General features: G+C 39.4%; 1 protein-coding gene across 2 annotated transcripts in view; it reads left to right on the top strand.

The window, feature by feature from the left end:
* Positions 1 to 21,470, top strand: part of LOC117064053 (laminin subunit alpha-3-like) — a 98,222-nt gene extending 76,752 nt beyond the window's left edge. The window contains exons 8-10 of one of the 2 annotated variants that reach the window (XM_033178114.1): positions 3,535 to 3,653; positions 18,943 to 19,033; positions 21,272 to 21,470. In XM_033178114.1, coding sequence (XP_033034005.1) covers positions 3,535 to 3,653; positions 18,943 to 19,033; positions 21,272 to 21,453 — 392 coding nt within the window. In that variant the 3' untranslated portion in view covers positions 21,454 to 21,470. Of the gene's footprint in view, positions 1 to 3,534; positions 3,654 to 18,942; positions 19,228 to 21,271 lie in introns of those variants that run through there. The other variant, XM_033178113.1, reaches the window with a different exon arrangement.
* Positions 21,471 to 22,330: the final 860 nt, after the last annotated feature.

Here is a 22,330-nt window from a genome sequence, read left to right as displayed (position 1 = left end):
CATGGGGCTCAGTACTTTAATGGATTGACCTCTCTTTTTAGCAATCATAAATATGAGGCAGCCACTATAAAATTTTAACCCCTTGTCCATTTCACAGGATATGATACTGGATAGCAATCAACTATTTTGAGGACCCAGGTCCAGAGAAGATGGCAAGGTTGAGTCTAAACAGGAAACTGGGAGTACTGGAGTATGGAGGGCTAGGAAGAGTAATGTGGTAGGATTGAGGAGGATGGAGGGGACCAGAGAAGGAAGAAAAAAAGACAGGAAACTGCTTTTAACAGTGTGACATAAAGTAAGAAAAGTATTCTTTTTTTAGGCCTGACGTGGTGACTCCTAGCACTTTGGGAGGGAAAGGTGGGAGGGTTGCTTGAGGCCAGGAGTTGGAGACCAGCCTGAGCAACATAATGAGACTCTGTCTACAAAAAATTCGAAAATTAGCCAGAGGTGGTGGTGCAGGCCTGTAGTCCCAGCTGCTTGGGAGGCGGAAGTGGGAGGATGGCTTGAGCCCAGGAGTTGGTGCAGTGAGCTCTGATCCTGCCTCTGCACTCCAGCCTGGGTGAAAGAATAACATCCTGTCTCAAAAAAAAAAAAAAAAGATGAAAGACAACTGTTATTTTTAACAAACAAACCCTAAGACATCCAACTATAGATTTTCTTCTAAATCAATCTTCTTGGGAAGGTACATATTTATTCCAATTACAGAAAACATTTCATTCACTGCAACCGCCGCCTCCTGGGTTCAAGTGGTTCTCCTGCCTCAGCATCCCCAGTAGCTGGGATTACAGGCACCTGCCACTACGCCTGACTAATTTTGTTTGTTTGTATTTTTAGTAGAGATGGGGTTTCATCATGTTGGCCAGTTTGGTCTTGAACTCCTGGCCTCTTGTGATCCTCCTGCCTTGGCCTCCCAAAGTGCTGGGATTATAGGACTTTATACTCTTTGACCAAATAGTTTTTATAACTATTAAGAGATAAGACTGATGATCTCTTATGGCCAGTAGGCTTATGTAAAAGGTATTTCCAGTGCTCTTCCAAGGGAGTTTTGAGAGATGCTAAAGTTCTGGGATGGTCTTGCAGCCATTTCAGGCAAATGCTCTGGCGCATCTCTGAGTCCTGGTGTTTCTCGGATGGCCGCCTCACTTTATAGTCACAGCTAATCGGTTCCTTCTCAATGACTTCCCCATGCCTCACCCCAGATGAGGGGACCAGAGAAAGATATAATAAAAATAATCAGGGGTTGTTTCTTCACTGCTTTCAAACACTGATTTAGGATATTTTTGATTGAATTACATGAATTCCAGTATTTGCAACTTGATTAGTTTTCCAAACTAATGGAAGCCTTTGTAAATAACATGCTTCACTCCAACACACATGAAAAAAATTAAACCTCCTTTACTGAGTTTTTATCCTTTTAAAATGTATCAAATGGTTAAAAGTTACAAAAATAGTGCATGGAAGTCAGACCTATCAGGTTCCATTTATTAGGTGCTTTCTAAATTCCATTTGAAATATATAATTCAAAATAAACAGACTTCTTAAGAAATGACTGATGTAGTAAGTATAAATGCCTTGAATTTTTAAAATCATGGCACCACAGAGAAAATGAAGATAAGAAAGCATTCAGCCTGTTTTGCAAGTTATAGGGTAATTTGTGTAATATCTAATTAAGTTTTCCTTCACGTAGTCACCTGGGAATTTGATTAAAACATACAAATTACTAACAAGAACTTGGACATTTTGATGTAATTGGAATGTAATGGATATATAGTCTGCCTAAGAAAGAACAAGAATTTTACTCATGTTAAATCTTTTTCATCTTGGCAATGATGACAATCCCAAATGAGTTTTAAATTATACTTTATAATTTTAGAAGTATTATATACTACTTGTAGATAACTTGGAAATTCAAAAAAGATAATAAAGTAAAATCACCAAGAATTTACCCCAACAGAGTGTCTTAGTTTGTTCAGCTGCTGTAACATCTGGGTAGCTTATAAACAATAGCCTCAAAGTTCTGGAGGCTGGCAAGTCCGAGATGAAGGCACCAGCAGATTCGGTGTCTGGTGAGGGCCTGCTTTCTGGTTCATAGATGCCACTTTCTTGCTGTGTCCTTACAAGGTGGAAGGGGCAAGGCAGCTCTCTGAGCCTCTTTTATAAGGGCACTTATCGCCTTCCAGAGGGCCCATCTCCTAATAACTGGTGATTAGGTTTCAACCTGTGAATTTGGTGGGCGATGCGGGCATAAGCATTCAGTCCATAGCAGAGAGCTACTATTAATATTTTGTTAGATATGTAGTATTTTTATATATACTTTAAATACTCAAGATTATATAATCCAATTTTATATCCTAAATTTTTTCACGTGGTATTTTTAGATATTTCCCCATATTTTCCCAATCCTTAAAAATGCTTTGACATCATTTTTGATGGTACAGAGTTTTGTTCCAATCTGACAAGTGTTTGTTGAGGACCCACTGTGTGCTGACAACTGCTCTGTTGCAAACAAAACACATGCAGCCCTTGTCGTCATAGAACTTAGAGTCAAGCAAATATACTGTTGCTTGCTTAGTCGTTCCCCTGTAATTAAACTTTAAGATTATTCCCAGTTGATTACCAGACAGTGTTGAACTGAAAGGTTTAGAGTATTGGCTAACAGCATAGGTTCTGCAGTCAAACAAAGACAGGTCAGAATTTCGCCTCTTCTGGTTATGAGCAATGTAACGATGGGCATATTCCTCAACCTCTCTAAGCCTCAGCTTTCCAGTCTGGGCTATAGGGATAATGGTACCTACTCTAGAGAGTTACTGTGCAGATTAAATGAGATAATTCATGTAAAACACTTTTCACAGGGTGTCAAGAGCTCAATTACTATTGTTAGTAATAGTTTATAGTGGTAGTAATAATATTCTCTTCATTCACAAAGTTTAATTGACATTTTGACAGGGAAAATGTTGGTTTCAAGGATTCTCCTGCCTCAGCCTCTCAAGTAGTATATACACATATTTTTGAGACGGAGTCTCCCTCTGTCGCCCAGGCTGGAGTGTAGTGGTGAGATCTTGGCTCACTGCACCCTCTGCCTCCTGGGTTCAAGCGATTTTTCTGCCTCAGCCTCCTGAGTAGCTGGGACTACAGGCGCATGCCACCATGCCTGGCTAATTTTTGTGTTTTTAGTAGAGACAGGGTTTCACCATATTGGCCAGGCTGATCTCGAACTCCTGAACTCTTGATCCATCTGCCTTGGCCTCCCAAAGTGCTGGGATTACAGACTGAGCCACCATGCCCAGCCCCAAGTAGTATTTTTTTAAAAAAGGGAAACTTCTCCCATTGAATATCAAATGAAAGCAGCTCTAAACTGTATCTTAGTATAGCCTGGCCTTTGTGTAAAAATCTCGAAAAATTTTCCACTAAGAGTGTCCTGGGTGTTCCAGAATAGACTTTTTTATAGCTCAATTAGCAGTAATACTATTTATGCTATTTACTAAGCTTCTGATAGTAATGATGAGAATATTGACTTAGTATGCTTTTTTTCAGCATGCAACTGCCACGGCCATGCCAGTGATTGTTACTATGATTCAGATGTTGAGCGGCAGCAGGCAAGCTTGAATACCCAGGGCATCTATGCTGGTGGAGGGGTCTGCATTAACTGTCAGGTGAGGCACTATTTAAATCAAAGGGGATGTGTTGTCATGGGGAATGAGTATTCCGTAAGCTTTGCTCCTGAAGCGATACCGAGAAAGTGATAGGCAATTGAAAGTGTTTTCTGAGACCATTTATCCACTGTTGTTCACACAAGGTTTTGTTCGCTGGATGTAATTTAGGGATTGTAGGGAAAATGGACTGAAGTATGTTTACCCACACTCCTTTGATCAGTTTCTCCATTTAGATCTTTGCCTAGATGGAGAGGAGGATTCCCGGCTGTCATCTCTGACTGCTATCCATCCATCTTCTGATAGGAAAGCTCTAAGATAGGAGGGCAAGTCGTTGTCAATGTTAGTGCTGACCCGACATCTTGTTTTCAGACAGACTGAGTGTAGACTCAGTGAGGAACTGCATCATGATCAATTAATGATGTCTTTCATAGACATCAAATATGAAACACTAATTTTTCATCACTTCTGTAGGACAACTGGTTTCACTGGAATTTAGTTAAGGGAGTGTATGGTAGAGGAGGATATATCTTCGTTGAGATATTCATTAATGGTCCTGTCAAATGTTTATGAATTTGGTCTACATTGTCGTTCTTTCTTGTGTTCTTTCAGATGTTTTGTTACATACCACTGAAGAGGCATTCTTCACATGAGATGCCCATTAATATGAAAGCAGGGCCACATACCCATAGGGAGAGCCACCATTCTTCAGTTGTCTCCCTCTCCATACTTTTATGTCATCTGTGATTGCAGATAATTAAAATATAAGCAAAATATAAGTCATAGGTTTGTTACGAATCACAAGGTTTCATGTGTAAGTGAGATATCTTAGGATAAGGCTAAGCACTGTAAGACCTTCAAGTGATTTGTGTGCACATTAAGTTGCAGAAACACTGGACTAGAATGTGTAGGTGGAATCTTTTCTGCAGATGAAAGGTCAAGCCCCTTCAATGTGTCTTTAGAATACTTTGTTATCCTTCATCATTCTCTCAGTGATACTATGTTGCGTACTTTGCTATTCCAGAAAACCATCAGTGTAGTCTTTTTTTTCATAGTGGCTCTGCAAAAACTTTTTTTTTTTTTTTTGGCTTATGAAATTACTGAACTCTTGTTTCATTTGTTTTCCAACGTAAACTTAAAATGCCTTTTACTAAGTTAGATATTTAGGTAGCGTAATTAACTTTAAAATGTTTATTTTGGTGAAATAGACATAACATAAAATTTACAATTTTAACCATTTTTGAGTGTATATTTTAGCAGCATAATTAACTTTTATATTATATTGATAATCAAAAGACAAGGAAAGAGTTCTGCTTCTTTTACAGTTTAGTGACTGCTGCAGGACTCAACCCTCCCACGGAGGATTGGTCTCTATTGATTGTCTTTTTGCTTAAGAATGGGGCATATTTTAGGGGTTCATATGATAAACTGGGCAAAATACAAAAGACAAATAAACAACAAAACCACAAAAACCATGATCTGAAAGCACTGAAGAGTAAAAATAAGCAGGAAGGTACTGGAGGGGAGCTGCAACTTGGCAAAAGGGATCAGCATAGGGTAAGTTACATATTTTTATGACTTTTACCCAGAGGGGAGGCCAAAGTTGGTCCCATGTGGTCTGACTAAAATCTCTCTACAAATATGGAACCTTTGTCTTAGAGCTCTGTTCTCTGAAGAACCAGAGAGCAGAGCTTAGGACAACTACAACTTGTGGAAAGTTGCTGGGGAGTCCAGGAAAAGAGAAATCAAGAGCAGGGAAATCCCTAATTCCATATATAAATTCTTCTCAAGTTTCTGACTGACTCCTCAGTCCATTTTCCCTACAATCCAAGCACAGGATGGATTTCATCTGAGACTAAAATAATTTACTTGACATTTCAGTTACCACTTAAGAGTCAGAATATGCAACTTGAGTAAAGTTAATAGTCTCATAAAGAAAAAAACCCCATTTTTTTCAAGGAATACACTAATGGATTTAGAATCCCTGAAGCAATATTCACAATGTCTAGGATATAATCCTAGATTTTGTAACATATGAAGATTCAAAGAAAGTGACCCATTCTCAAGAGAAAAGACAATCAATAGGGACTAATTCTGACATGCCCCAGACGTTGGAATTAGCAGTTAAAGATTTTAGAGCTGCTATTATAATTATTCTCAAGAGAATAGATTAAAATATGGTCACAATGAATGAAAAGATAATAAATAGGAGGGAAATAAAAACTGTAAAATGATCAAAATGAAAATTCTATAACTAAAAAATGCAATATGTTAAATAAAAAATCCACTGGAGGGGCCAAATAGCAGAATGGAGGTAATAGAAGAAAGAGTCAGTGAATTTGAAGATAGATTAGTAGAATTTATCTAGTCTGAAGAAGAGAAAGAGAAATACATATATTTCAAATGAACAGAGATTTGGGAACCTATAAGACAATAGCAAAAGATGTAAGGAACATGTAATTGGACTCCCAGAAAAAGAGAAGAGACAATGAATCAGAAAAAAAAAGTGAAGAAATAATGGTAGGAAATACCTCAAATTTTGCAATATGCTAAGATTCAAGAAGCTTAATGAACCCTAACCTGAAGCAATACAAAGAAAATAATTCCTAGGCCTAGTAGAGTCAAACTGCTGAAATCCAAAGACAAAGTGAAAATCTTGAAAGTAGACAGAGAAAACATTACAACATAGTGTGACTATGGACTTTTTATTAGAAACTGTGGAGGTCACAGAACAATGGAATAATATCTTTAAAGTGCTAAAAGAGAAAAGAACCATCATCCCAGAATTCTGTATTCAGTAAAAATATCCTTCAAGAATAAAAGCAAAAAGAAAATTGTTGGTAGATAAGATAAAACTAAGAGAATTTATTGCCTAAGAGACCTACACTATAAGATATGCTAAAGGAAGTTATTTAGGTTAAAGAGAGGTGATACGAGATAGAAACTCAGATCTTTAGGAAGAAATGAAGAGTATGGTGCATGTCTGGGCAAATATAAAGTACTATTTTAAAACAAATTCTTGGCTGGATGCGGTGGCTCATGCCTGTAATCCCAGTACTTTGGGAGGCCGAGGTGGGCAGATCACATGAGGTCAGGAGTTCGAGACCAGCCTGGCCACTATGGTGAAACCCTGCCTCTACTAAAAAACACAAAAATTAGCCAGGCTTGGTGGTGTGCACCTGTAATCGCAGATACTTGGGAGGCTGAGGCACAAGAATCACTTGAACCCGGGAGGCAGACGTTCCAGTGAGCCAAGATCACACCACTGCACTCCAGCTTGGGCGACAGAACACGACTCTCAAAAAAAAAAGAAAAAAATTCTTGGAAGTCCTAGCCAGAGCAATCAGGCAAGAGAAAGATATAGAAGACATTCAAATAGGAAAAGAAAAAGTCAAACTATCTCTCTTTGTTAATGATATGATTTTATATTTAGAAAACCTAAGGACTCTGCCAGAAGCCTCCTGGAACTGATAAACAACTTCAGTAAAGTTTCAGGATACAAATCCATGTACAAAAATCAGTAGCATTTCTAAGCACCAATAATGTTCAAGCTGAGAGCCAAATCAAGAACACAATCTCGTTTACAATAACTGCAAAAAAACAAACAATTAAAAAAATCCCAAATCTAGAAATACATCTAACCAAGGAGGTGAAAGATCTCTAGAAGGACATCTATAAAATACTGCCAAAAGAAATAATAGATGACAAAAACAAATGAAAAAACATTCCATGCTCATGGATTGGAAGAATTAGTATCATTACATTGACCATACTGCCCAAAGCAATCTACAGATTCAGCACTATTTCTATCTATGTCATTTTTGACAAAACTATAAAAAACTATTCTAAAATTCAGATGAAGCCAAAAAAACAAAGAAACAAAAAAGAGCCCAAATAGCCAAAGCAGCCCTAGGCAAAAAGAACAAAGCCAGAGGCATAACATTACCTGACTTCAAACTATACAGAATATAGAACTCAAAAATAAAGCCACACACCTACAGCCATCTGATCTTCAACAAAGTTAACAAAAATAAGCAATGAGGAAAGGACTTTCTTTTTTTTTTTGAGATGGAGTCTCACTCTGTCACCCAGGCTGGAGTGCAGTGGCATGATCTTGGCTCATTGCAACCTCTGCCTCCTGGGTTCCAGCGATTCTCCTGTCTCAGCCTCCCAAGTAGCTGGGACTACAGGTGCATGCCATCATGCCTGGCTAATTTTTTATTAGTAGTAGAGATGGAGTTTCACCATGTTGGCCAGGCTGGTCTCAAACTCCTGACCTCAAGTAATCCAACTGCTTCAGCCTCCCAAAGTTCTGGGATTACAGGCATGAGCCACCACACCCAGCAAGGAAAGGACTTTCTTTTTTTTTTTTTTTTTGAGACGGAGTCTGGCTGTGTCGCCCAGGCTGGCGTGCAGTGGCGCGATCTTGGCTCACTGCAAGCTCCGCCTCCCGGGTTCATGCCATTCTCCCGCTTCAGCCTCCGAGTAGCTGGGACTACAGGTGCCCGCCACCATGCCTGGCTAATTTTTTGTATTTTTAGTAGAGACGGGGTTTCACCATGTTAGCCAAGATGGTCTCGATCTCCTGACCTCGTGATCCGCCCGCCTCGGCCTCCGAAAGTGCTGGGATTACAGGCTTGAGCCACCACACCCAGCCGGAAAGGACTTTCTATTCAATAAATGGTGCTGAGATAGTTGGCTCTCCATGTGCAGAAAAATGAAACTGGACTCCTACCTTTCACCATATATCATATAAAAATTAACTCAAGATGGACTAAATATTTAAATATAAGACCTCAAACTATAAGAATCCTAGAAGAAAACCTAGGAAACACCATTCTGGACATTGGCCCTGGGAAATAATTTATGGCCAAGTCCTCAAAAGCAACTTCAACAAAACAAAAAATTGACACACGGGAGCTAATTAAACTAAAGAGCTTCTATACTAAGAAGAAAAACTATCAACAGAGTAAACAGACAGCCTACAGAGTGGGAGAAAATATTTGCAAAGTGTACATCTAACAAAGGTCTAATATTCAGAATCTATAAGGAACTTAAATAGTTCAGCAAGCAAAAAACAAAGAACTCCATTAAAAAATGGGCAAAAGACATGAACAGACACTGCAGAAGACATACAAGTGGCCAACAAACATATGAAAAAATGCTCCATATCACCAGTCATCATAGAAACGCATGTCAAAACCACAATGAGATATCATCTCACACCAGCTAGAATGGCTATTATTAAAAAGTCAAAAAACAGCAGATGCTGGCCAGGTTGCAGAGGAAAGAGAACACGTATACATTGTTGGTGGGAATGTAAATTATTTTAGCCACTATGGAAAGCAGTTTGGAGATTTCTCAAAGACTTTAAAATAAAACTACTATTCAACTCAGTAATCCTATTACTTGGCATATATCCAAAAGAAATAAATTATTGCACCAAAAGGTCACGTGCACTCGTATGTTCATTGGAGCATTATTTACAATAACAAAGACATGGAATCAACCTTGGTGCCTATCAGTGGTGGGTTGGATAAAGAAAATGTGGTACATATACATGATGGAATATTACACAGACATAAAAAAGAATGAAATCATAGATGCAGCTGGAGGTCATTATCCTAAGCATATTAATGCAAAACCAGAAAACCAAATGCCACATGTTCTCACTTACAAGGTGGGAGTTAAACACTGGGTACTCATGGACATAAAGGTGGCAACAATAGACACTGGGGACTACTAGAGAGGAGAGGGAAGAAGGGGGACAGGGTCAAAAAACTAACTATTAGGTACTATGCTCAGTACCTGGGTGGCAGGACCAATCATGTACCAAAGCTGAGCCTCATGCAATATATCCAGCTAACAAATCTGCACATGTACCCCCACATCTAAAATTAGAGTTGAATTTTTTTTTGAAAAAAGAATTTTAGGAAACTACCTACCTTCCCAACCCCTCTTTATTTCCAAATATCTGCCCTTTTATGGTAATACAATGATCTGTAATTATTTTCCTTTGCTCAATCCCATTTGTAAATGTTTTAGAGGAGAGAATAAATAATGGAAAAGGAAAATAAAAGAATATTTTTTAAATAATACTTCAATATAACTGGAAAAATTAGAGTATGTAGGGCTGCTTACAACAAAATTTATGACATCTCATGGTATTTATAAAATGCATGTAAATATAATACATATGCAGCAATAGCATAAATAATAATACAGTATTAACTCTAATTCGATTGTAAGCCATGAAGGATATACATCGTAGTCCCTAAAACAACTGCTGACAAAATAATGCAAAGAGGTACAGCTAAAAGGCCAATAGATACATTTAAAGATAATTTTATAAACATTCAAATAATCCAAAAAATAGATGAATGGAGGAACAGGGGATGAAATGCACACACGTGCGCAAGCACACACACACACAAAACCACATACACACACACCAGACACAAAAAGAAGGGGCAAGCAGAAAATAGATACAAATAGTGGTAGACCTAAATCCAGCTATATCAAAAATACACGAAATGTTAATGGACTGAACACTCCAATTCAAAGGCAGAAGCATATAAGAATGAATAAAAAAGCAAGACTCGCCGGACGCGGTGGCTCAAGCCTGTAATCCCAGCACTTTGGGAGGCCGAGACGGGCGGATCACGAGGTCAGGAGATCGAGACCATCCTGGCTAACATGGTGAAACCCCGTCTCTACTAAAAAAAATACAAAAAACTAGCCGGGCGTGGTGGCGGGCGCCTGTAGTCCCAGCTACTCGGGAGGCTAAGGCAGGAGAATGGCGTGAACCCGGGAGGCGGAGCTTGCAGTGAGCTGAGATCCGGCCACTGCACTCCAGCCCCGGCGACAGAGTGAGACTCCGTCTCAAAAAAAAAAAAAAAAAAAAAAAAAAAAAAAAAAAAAGAAAAGCAAGACTCAACTATGTTGTTTACAAGTACTTACCTTTAAATATAAAGACAAGTTGAAAGTAAATGAATGGGAAAAAACATACTATGTAAACAATAAACATTAGAAGGATAGAGTAAAAATATTAATATCAGGTAAAGTAGACTTTAAGACAAAGAGCACTGACACGAATAAAGACATTTCATAATGCTAAAAGTGAATTCATCAGGGAGACAGTAATCATAAGTGTGTTTGCATCTAATAATAAAAATTTAAGATACATGAAGCAAAATTTGACAGAATTAGAGGGAAAAGTAGACAATTCTATGATCACAGTTGGGGATTTAAATACCATCCTATTGGCAATTTATAAAACTAGACAAAAAATCAGCAAAGACATATGATCTGAACAACACTATCATACACTTTACCTTAATTGATACTTATAGAGCAGTACACCTGACAACTGAAGACTGTGTATTCATTTTATGTGCATATGGCACATTCACCAAGATAGGCTATTATACAAGTGTAGCCATAATGCAGATCTCATTACATTGAAAATGATTGAAGTCATATAATTATACTATGTTCTCTGGCCAGAGTGGAATTAAATTAGAAATCAACAGGAATAAGATCACTGGAAAAATGCTAATATTTGAAACAACACGCTTCTAAATAAGCCATGGTCAAAGAAGTTAGAAGGGAAATTAGAAAATATTTCAATTTAAATAATAATGAAAACATTACACATCAAAATTTGTTGGATGCAGCTAAGCAGTACTTAAAGGGAAATTCATAGCTTTAAGCTTGTGTTAGGAAAAAAAGTCTAAAATCAATATCCGAAGGTTCTACCTTAAGAAGCTGGTAAAAGAAGACCAAAGTAAGCCTAAAGTAAGTAGCAGGAAGAAAGCAATACATTCAACAAAATTTAACAGAGAAAAGAATTCAAAAGAGAAAAGAGGTAAACAATAGAGAAAAACAATAAAGCCAAAATCTGTCTTTTGAAAAGGTCACCAAAATTAATAAACTCCCAGTTATTGTGATCGAGAAAAAAGAAAGATTGCAAATTAGCAATCTCATATATAAAAGTGGTGTGTTACTACAGTGGCTACAGGCTATAGACATTAAAAGGAAAATAAAATAATACGATGAACAATTTTATGCCAACAGAATTGACAACCTAGATTAAATGGACACATTCTTGAAAACTGTAACTTACTAAAACTGATACAAGATGAAGTGGAACATCCAAATAGATGTTATCTGTGAAAGAAGTTAAATTCGTTATGAAAATTTTCTGACAAAGAAAATTCCAGGCCCAGATGGTTCTATTGGTGAATTCTAAACATTTAAAGATGAAACAACATTAATCTTTTTTTTTTTTTTTTTTTTGAGACGGAGTCTCGCTCTGTCACCCAGGCTGGAGTGCTGTGGCCGGATCTCAGCTCACTGCAAGCTCCGACTCCCGGGTTCACACCATTCTCCTGCCTCAGCCTCCCGAGTAGCTGGGACTACAGGCGCCGCCACCTCGCCCGGCTAGTTTTTTGTAGTTTTTAGTAGAGATGGGGTTTCACCATGTTAGCCAGGATGGTCTCGATCTCCTGACCTCGTGATCCGCCCGTCTCGGCCTCCCAAAGTGCTGGGATTACAAGCTTGAGCCACCGCGCCCGGCCGAAACAACATTAATCTTATACAAGTTCTTTCAGAAGACAGAGGGGAGAACACTTGTCAACTTGTTTGATGAGGCCAGCATAACCTTAATACCAAAACTTGGCAAACACCACGTGAAAGAAGATAGCTGATCAATATCTGTCACGAAGATCATAGATTCAAAAATATGAAAAACAAATCCAGCAACATATAACAAATATAATACATTATGAAGAGTAAGATTTAGCCCAGGAAAACAGGTTGATTGAACATTCAAAAATCAATCTGTGTAATTTATCATATTAATAGAATAAAGGAGAACAATTGTGTAATACCATTAAACAAAATCGATACCTATTTTATAATAAAAACTCTTAGCAAGCTAGGAATAGAAGTGAATTTCTGTAATCTGATAAAGGGCATTTTTGAAAACCCTATGACAACTAACAGCCTATTAATGGTAAAATATTGAACTTTTTTCTTTGAAATACTGGGACAAGGCAATCACCATTTGTGTTAAACAATGCCCTGGAGATCCTAACCATTGCAATAAGGCAAGAAAAAAAAAAAAAGAGACATTTAGATCGGAAAGGAAGAAGTATAACTATGTTTTCAGATGATACGATGTTTTATTTAGAAATCCTAAGGAATATACAAAACAAATACCAGAACTAATAAGTGAATTTAGTAAGATTGCAAGATACAAGGATAATATAGAAATTAATTGTATTTTATATGCTAGCAGCAAACAATAGGAAAATGTAAAAATGTAATTTAAAATATTGTCAAATTACATGAAATACTTAGGAATACATTTAACAAAAGGCATCAAGACTTCCACACTAAAACTAAAACAATTGCTGAGAGAAATCTAGAAAGACCTAAATAAACAGAAAGGTGTAAAGGTTTATGGATTGGAAGACTCAGTATTGTTAACTTGTTGATTCTTCCCAAGTTGATCTTCCCAAGTTGATTTAATGCAGGCTTTTGGATAGAAGTTGCCAAGTGGATTCTAAAATCTATGTGGATGTGTAAATGTCCTAGACTGTCCAAAGGTGTCTTAAAAAAGTAGAATAAAGCTGGAGGGCTTACATAATCTTACTTCAGTACTAACTATAAAGCTACAGTAATGAAAACGCTATACTGTGATACTGACATAAGGATAGAAAAAGATCAGTACAGCAGAGTGGGGAGCACAGAAACAGACCCACACTTTTTTTTTTTTTTTTTTTTGAGGCGGAGTCTCGCTCTGTCGCCCGGACTGGAGTGCAGTGGCTGGATCTCAGCTCACTGCAAGCTCCGTCTCCCAGGTTTATGCCATTCTCCTGCCTCAGCCTCCCGAGTAGCTGGGACTACAGGCGCCCGCCACCTCGCCCGGCTAGTTTTTGTATTTTTAGTAGAGACGGGGTTTCACCGTGTTAGCCAGGATGGTCTCGATCTCCTGACCTCGTGATCCGCCCGTCTCGGCCTCCCAAAGTGCTGGGATTACAGGCTTGAGCCACTGCGCCCGGCCCACACTTTTAAAGATATTTGATTTTTTATTTCTTTTTTTTTTTTTCAGAGACAGGGTTTTACTCTGTCACCCAAGCTGGAGTGCAGTGATGTGATCATAGTTCATTGCAGTCTCAGACTTCTGGGCTCAATCAGTCCTTCTGCCTCAGCTTCCCAATTAGCTAGGACTACAGGCAGGCACTATCATGCCTAATTTAAACAAAAGTTTTTTGTGTTTTAGAAATGGGATCTTGCTATGTTGCCCAGGCTAGTCTTGAACTCCTGCCCTCAAGAAATCCTCTTGCCTTGGCTTCTCAAAGTGTCAGGATTATGAGCATGAGCCACAGCACCTGGCCTGACATTTGGTTTTTGATAAAAACACGAAAGCAATCCAATGGGAGGATTGCTTAACAAATGGTTCTCAGATAACTGGATACTTAAAAAACAAAAACAAAAAAAACCCCCAACCCCTACCTCAAGTCATACACAAAAATTAAGTTGGTATAGAACTATATTTTTGTGATTTGAGGATATGCCAAGTTTTCTTACATCACAAAAAGCAATAACCATGAAAAATTGACAATTTATATTTTATCAAAATTAAAAATTTCTGTTCAAAACAAAACATGCTATTAAGAAAATGAATAGGCAAGTCACAGACAGAAAATACTCACACAACATAAACCTGACAAATGGTTGGTATCCGGGATATATAAAGAACTTCCACAGCTCAGTTATAAAAAAAAAAAAAAAAAAAGGCCGGGCGCGGTGGCTCAAGCCTGTAATCCCAGCACTTTGGGAGGCCGAGACGGGCGGATCACAAGGTCAGGAGATCGAGACCATCCTGGCTAACCTGGTGAAACCCCGTCTCTACTAAAAAATACAAAAAAATTAGCCAGGCGAGGTGGCGGGCGCCTATAGTCCCAGCTACTCGGGAGGCTGAGGCAGGAGAATGGTGTAAACCCGGGAGGCGGAGCTTGCAGTTTGCTGAGATCCGGTCACTGCACTCCAGCCTGGGCGACAGAGCGAGACTCCGTCTCAAAAAAAAAAAAAAAAAAAAAAAAAAAAAACCTCAAAAAAATTCAAAAGATTTGAATAGTTACTTGACAAAAACAGATAAATAAATGGCCAGTAAATGTACATCAAAGAGCTTAACATTGTTAGTCATCAGAGAAATGCAAATTAAAATTACAATGACATACCACTACATACTCCCCAGGATTACTATTTTCTCCTCAGCTTTAAAGGATGACTAATATTAAAAAGGCTGACAACATCACATTTTGGTGAGGATATGGAATAACCACACCTATTCATGCATTGTTGATAACAATGCAGAATGGTACAACTGCTTTGGGAAAACGGCCATTTAAAAAAAATAAAACTAAACGTACACCTACCCTATGACTCACAATTTCCACCCATAGGCATTTATTCATAAGAAATGGAAGTGTTTGTTTTCAAAAAGTTTATAGCAGCTTTATGCAAATACCCCCAACTAGAAATAGCCCAGGTGACCAACGATAGTAGAATGGATGCAGAAACTCGGGCATAACTATAGAATGGGATTCTGTGGAGCAACAGAGAGGAAGAAACTACTGATGGACACAGCGACATGCAAGTATCTTAAAAACATTATGCCGAGTGAATGACGACTAAAAAACCACACACACACAAGTATCAGGGCCATTTGAATGAAATTCTGAAACAGGTAAAAGTAGTCCATAGTGGAGAAAATCAGAACTGTGGTTGACTCTGAAGAGTTGATGATGGGGATGGACTGTGAAGGGGAAAGGGGAACTTTGGGGTAATGATAGTGCTCTATATCTAGATAAGGAATTGGGTTTCACAGATGTATGCATTTGTCTTGACTCAGTGGATGTGCAATTAATAGTTTTGCACTTACAAGTTTTTTGCACTTATAAATTTTAAAACAGAAGAAAAAACTGTAAACAAATATTGAATTCCAGCTAGTTAAATGCATGGTGAAGTATTTAGGGGAAAGTGACTGATAGCTGCAATTTGTTTTGAAATGCATAAGAGATAAGATGAATTAGTGGATGGATAGAGGAATGGATGGATGGATAATTATATAATAAAACAAATGTGGTAAAATATTAATGGTAAATTCTAGGAGGGGAAGTGTAAAGGTGTTCACTGTAAAGTTGGGAATTTTTCAAGATAAAATGTTGAGAGTAAAGAGTAATGAAAGAGGAAGGCCAGAAGCACAAAATTTTTGGATTGACTCCTTCTTGATTTCTTTCCCTTTGGTTAAATATTGATGCTCTTAATTAAGATTGAAGATTATCCCTGTTGTTTGAGATGATGCATGAAGATACTTTATCTCCATGAACTAAAACAAAGTCCTTCACCTCTTCCATAGAGATGTGACTTCTGATCTAAGTTTTTTTTTTTTTGAGACAGAGTCTCACTCTGTTACCCTGACTGGAGTACAGTGGTGTGATCTCGGCTCCCTGCAACCTCCTCCTCCCAGGTTCAAGCAATTCTCCTGCCTCAGCCTCCTGAGTAGCTGGAATTACAGGTGCGTGCCACCATGCCCGGCTAATTTTTATATTTTTAGTAGAGACGGAGTTTCACCGTGTTGGTCAGGCTGGTCTTGAACTCCTGACCTCATGATCCACCCGCTTCGGCCTCCCAAAGTGCTGGGATTGCAGGCGTGAGCCACTGCACCTGGACTGATCTAAGTCTTAAACTCACTCCCTAGTTGTGCCTTTGTTATGTTGGTTTCACTATTTCCAGACTTTAATTTTTCTTTTCTTTTCCCCTTCCTTTCCCTTCTTCTCTCTTCCCTTTCCTTCCCAAGGAGCCCAGTGTAGCTGGAGGGGAGTGAGTAGGGGGTTGATGAATCCGGAGGGTGACAAAGGCCAGATCATATCGGGCCTTATAGGCCTAAGTAAGGAAACTCCTCCAGAGAGAGGATGACTGGTGAATGGGCCACCCCAGAGTCTCTGCGTGCTTGAGATTCACAGAAATGGAAGCCAGCAACAGAGTGGTGAAGGAATTGAGAGAAAGACAGAAAGGCAGAGGGACGGAGGATTTGCTTGAAGGTGGAAAAGCAACTTGGAAAAGTTCTTCTTGAAGGAATTCAGACCTAAAGCTGATCAGAGCAGGGCCTGGTTGTAGGTGATCATTCCATAGAAAGCCTCCCTCAGTAGTGCCAAAGGACGGACTAAGTAAGGGGGGGAGGAGTCGGGCTTGCTACCTGCGCAGATTCCATTAGCACCCTCGTTAGTCTGGGCAGTTGGGGTTTGCTCTTAAGTGTCGGGCAAATGCAACTTCAAGTTCCCACTGCTCCCAACAAGATCACCTCTCCCACACCTCCAATATGTCCTAAAAAACTGTCCTTTAAAACAGAAGAAAAAACCTGTAAACAAATATTGAACTCCAGCTAGTTAAATGCATGGTGAAGTATTTAGGGGAAAGTGACTGATAGCTGCAATTTGTTTTGAAATGCATAAGAGATAAGATGAATTAGTGGGTGGATAGAGGAATGGATGTCCTTGGGTCATCACCACTGTCCCTGGGTTTCGACCTGGCCTTGGTCCAACCAGGACCATGGTGTCCATGGATAACGTGGTGTGTCTTGCCCTCAGGGTGTGCAGATATTCTGGAGAACCACTGAGATTTCAAGGCAAACTACAGGCATTATTCTATCTACAGAGCACTCTAATTTGTTGCTGTCTTTCAGTCTTTCATTGCTATCCTTTGTGTCTTAAAAATATAATTTCTCTGTAGCAGGTACTTTATTAACCACTTTGTAGTAGAGGGGGAAACCTGGGCTGCCCAATTCAGAGAACATTTTTTCATTTCCCACTCCAACAATAAAAGATTTGGGAGCCAAAGTTAACCTGATGTCCTCTGTCTATGGTAAGAAACAGTGGCAAACAACAGATGTGAGGGTTAATTGATGTTGGATGGGAAGGTGGGCCACAGCTGTTTCTGATTTACCCACCATGTTTATGCATGTAAATTTCAAGTCACAGAAGTGGCCAATGTGGTTTTAGACCTCAGCAGTAAAGTGAATTCAGATTTTAGCCTATGGGAAAAGGAGTGGTAATAAAGAAAAGTCTGTAGTTAATAAAATTATCTAAAACAGGAGAGGATACCGAATGGATCTTTGTTCTTCCCTCTGTGTTTCTGTGCAGACTTTTGTGTGAGTCAAAGTGTGTTTTTGTTCTTGTTAACTTCTTATTGCCTTTCTTTTCATTAATGAAAGAACATTGTCCTCCTAATTATTTCCAAATTAGAGCAAAAGAGGCAGAAATGCCCTAGATCCATAGTTCTTGGAAACTGATGATGCATGTTGGGTAATTTAATTTTGTGGCAATTACAAGGATTAACCATGAACTGGAAAGAGCTGCCTAGTATTGTACTTTAAAATGAGCTCCGTGTTGTAATCCCAGCACTTTGGGAGGCTGAGACGGGTGGATCACGAGGTCAGGAGATCGAGACCATCCTGGCTAACATGGTGAAACCCTGTCTCTACTAAAAAAAGTACAAAAAACTAGCCGGACGAGGTGGTGGGCGCCTGTAGTCCCAGCTACTCGGGAAGCTGAGGCAGGAGAATGGCGTGAATCTGGGAGGCGGAGCTTGCAGTGAGCTGAGATCCGGCCACTGCACTCCAGCCTGGGCGACAGAGTGAGACTCCGTCTCAAGAAAAAAAAAAAAAAAGAGCTCCGTGTATGAGACTTATGCCTCCATTTTCCATTCATGAAACAGAAGTATTCAGAAAAGGTTTTATGACTAAAGCACAGATAAAATTAGAACGAAGAGAGACAAGGATCTGTATATGTTATTCCTTCCAAAATTGGAGAAGATGTAAATGCACACATGATCCTTGGGTTAAACTGCAGGCGATTCGTTATCCATTCGTTAGCTCTTCTGAATGAGGCTATGAGAACAGTCGTCTTCAGTGTTTTCTCACTCACATGTCAGGTGCTTCATTAAAGCAAATTCTTCAATCAAAGATAAAGCCTGGGCTTGTCCAGTAGATGGAATGTTTCCTTTCCTCTCCCAATAAGAAAAAATTTCCAGAGCCAAGGTTAAGCCAATCCTATGGTAAATTTTGGTCAAGGTCAATATTAATGCTTTTTTTTTTTTATTTCAGTGACTTCAAAATTACAATTGTATATGACAGAATTATTCCTCTGTGTGAGTAGCACAAAATAAGGAGAATCAACTTCCCCAGAACCCTTCCTTTTAAGTTTCTTTTGTCTCTTTCTAGCACAACACAGCTGGAGTAAACTGTGAACAGTGTGCTAAGGGCTATTACCGCCCTTATGGGGTTCCAGTGGATGCCCCTGATGGCTGCATCCGTAAGTTTCATTTCAAGTTGGTGTATCTTAGTCTGTGTGTACTGCCTCAACGAAGTCATCAGGCTAACTTTGGATCAGTTAATAGCTTCCTTCATGCCTTCTCTCTTCAGAGTATTAGTACTGCTCGCTATGTGACCTCAGTCACTTACACAGTCTCTTTGAATTTTGGATTTATTGCATGTAAATGGAAATGATAATATATTTCATAAGATTAAATAAAACGCAATCAAAAGCATGTAGGAAAATGCTTACCACCGGGCCTGTCACGTATTAGCCCTGTGATAAATGTTAGTTTCTCCATTTTCTGTTGTTTTGACATGTTTCTATGATCTCTAATAATTTCAATTTTTGGGCCAGAGGTAATCCTCATGCCTGTAATCGCAGGACTTTGGGAGGCTGAGGCAGGTGGCTCATGCCTGTAATCCCAGGACTTTGGGAGGCTGAGGCAGGTGGATCACTCGAGGCCAAGAGGTCAAGATGAGCCTGGTCAACATGGTGAAAAACGCTGTCTCTACTAAATACAAAAAAATTAGCCAGGTGTGATGGTGCTCACCCATAATCCTAGTTACTTTGGAGGTGGAGGCACGAGAATTGCTTGAACCCGGCAGGCAGAGGTTGCAGTGAGCCAAGGTCACGCCACTGCACTCCAGCCTGGGAGATAGAGTGAAACTATGTCTCAAAAACAACAACAACAGCAACAACAAGTGAATTAGAACAAGACAACATAGTAATGAGTTCATAAGGATTTACTAATAGTCACATTGTTTAAAATAGCTAATATTTGTTGAGTACTTGCCATATGTGAGGCATTACCTAAATACTTTCACAGAGGTCTTGTGTAAGTATCACAACAAATAGGACATTGTATTATTATCCTCATTTTTAGATAGGGAGAAACCAAACAATGTGTTTTGTCATCTAATTTAGGCTAGGTGACAAAACCACTAACTGCTAGATCCAGGATATAGTTCTTTTTTTGTCTGACATGACTGTGCCTTAACTATTCTATTACACAGAATGCCTCTAGTTTTTTTCTTGTAGAATTATGAATCTTGTGTCAGATTTACAGACTTTTCCCTACATGTGCAACCTATACCCTATTCAATGCTTTGTTCTTTTAAGTTGCCTGATGGTCACAGTTGGAAAGCAATTCCAGTCCTGAAGTCAATCCTGTGCCCACTCCATGATTAATCATATTATTAACATTTGAGGGCATTAAAGTCCAAGGAATATGTAGATGGATTTACTTCTCTCTAGGGCATTCTTAGTTGCTAAAAAAATGTGTTTTCACTTTTCTTCCTTCTTCCACATCATGCTGCAAAGTATGTCCATCGCCTGTCTTGTGCCTACAAAGAATAGGCATAGGGAAAGGAAAAGAGCACGTTGCCAATGTAATTGTACCTCATTAGGAGCCTCACTGTTTCATCACCTTTCTAGTTTTTTCATCATTGAAGTGGTCCACAGAGGTATTAGAGGCTTGGCGTGAAGGATCAGTAGGACGCATGAATTCTAAGCAAATTAAGCAAAGGGTACCAGGATGCCAGGTCACCCAGGTCTTCATGGGAATTGTATTCAGATGAGCTGTGACAGTATTTTCCCTGTCCAGGATGCACCTGCCAGGTCAAGGGAGGCCCCCAAGTGGGAGGTCAACAAACTTCTTATACTTCAACTACGTCTTACTGCAGTGCAAGCCTGATAATCATTTTTGGTTACAAAAGCTGCCTTCAGTAAGCCATTTCACTCAAATTAACATTTGGGTTATGGGTCTCGGTCTGCTGTCCACAAATTATATCTCCATGTCTAGACACTCCACACTTGTGTCTGTATCATAACTGTGTATTGATGACCACTTTGTGGACATTCACAGTTGGTTCATAGCTAGAAAGGGCTGTGCCCAACAGTGCTAAGGCATACACCCCCACCCCACCCCCAGCCCCTCTCACTGTAGTCTGTGCAGGCGTTGCCTCTGACTCAGTGAGCTGGGCAGTGCTCAGTGGGATAAATGACATCTATGAGAACTTCTGTGTGGACACTCATTACAGCTGATCTCTGACAGCTCATGAGCTTCAGGCAGTGAGAACCATCAATCAGGTGTGAGGTGGGAAATAGGCTGTGCCCTTTCAAGAATACCTATAGACCAATGATCAAGTGTGGAACGTTTGCTGGGAAGTGTTGGAACATATTTACTTTGTTAAGTGCAGTGAAGGACTGATCCTTTGAAAACTGGGTTTCTCTTAGCCTGCAGCTGTGACCCTGAGCATGCGGATGGCTGTGAACAGGGCTCAGGCCGCTGTCAGTGCAAGCCAAATTTCCATGGAGACAACTGTGAGACGTGTGCGGTTGGATACTACAATTTTCCATTTTGCTTGAGTAAGTACCTGCTGCGGAACAAGAGGCCACCCTTTTTGGTCCAGAGCTGACTTTTGTGCATTAACCTCTGAGGCATGGTGGACAGGTAGGAAAGGAGAGACAGAAATGGGGCCAGATGAGTTGTATTTATGTAAAAGTGTTTCTGAAAGTTTGGAACACAAATTTTATATTAGTACATTTTACAGTCTTACTTATCTCCAAAGTGTTATGTTGTACCATAGAAATTGCCATCTCAGTAGGTCAAAAAGATCAAATATTTTGCAATTTCAACTTAATAATCCATGTGTGTGATTTTTCCTCCTAAATGGAGGGAAAATATCATGGGCTTCCAGATATTTGTTTGCATGCATATAGTGTGTGCTGTGTTTTAGGAGCCCGGGGAGACATGTTTCCTCTCTCCTGCTGTGTAAGAGGCCAAGTTTTAAGCACCCCTACTTCACCCCACTGCAGTGATCTAAGTGAACATCTCAGCATCACCAAGAGAAAAAAATATGTGTCTGTCAGAAACACTGTAGAGCATGAAACAGGAGAATCTGTGAAACCAGCTATGCAAACCGTGATGCGTATTGGCTCTGTTTATTGTGCAGCAGTGGGAAAACTGCACTTTGGGCTTAGGACAAAGAAACACTATCTCAAGGAGAGCCTGTCTCTCTGTATCACTCTATCAGATGTTTCCTGGCCCTACCCTCCTGACTCCTGCAGAGCCATCATAGGAAACTCATATTGAGTTGTGAGGACATGGGGTCAGGACTCACATGAATGGGTAACTTATATGTTCTCGTTCACATCTGCCACCTCAGGTAATTGTTTAAATTGCACCCACTTTCTCTGTGGAGATTGTCCTACTTTGGTTGATGAGACACCACATCAAAATTTTATCAATGTTGAATCTGTGTGTCTTGATAGAAGGCTGAACGAAATTATATT

The sequence above is a fragment of the Trachypithecus francoisi genome, unplaced genomic scaffold (assembly GCF_009764315.1).
Source record: "Trachypithecus francoisi isolate TF-2019V2 unplaced genomic scaffold, Tfra_2.0 Lachesis_group19, whole genome shotgun sequence".
Classification (NCBI taxonomy): domain Eukaryota; kingdom Metazoa; phylum Chordata; class Mammalia; order Primates; family Cercopithecidae; genus Trachypithecus; species Trachypithecus francoisi.
The sequence above is the reverse complement of the archived record's forward strand: the minus strand, read 5'-3'. Positions and strand labels throughout refer to the sequence as shown.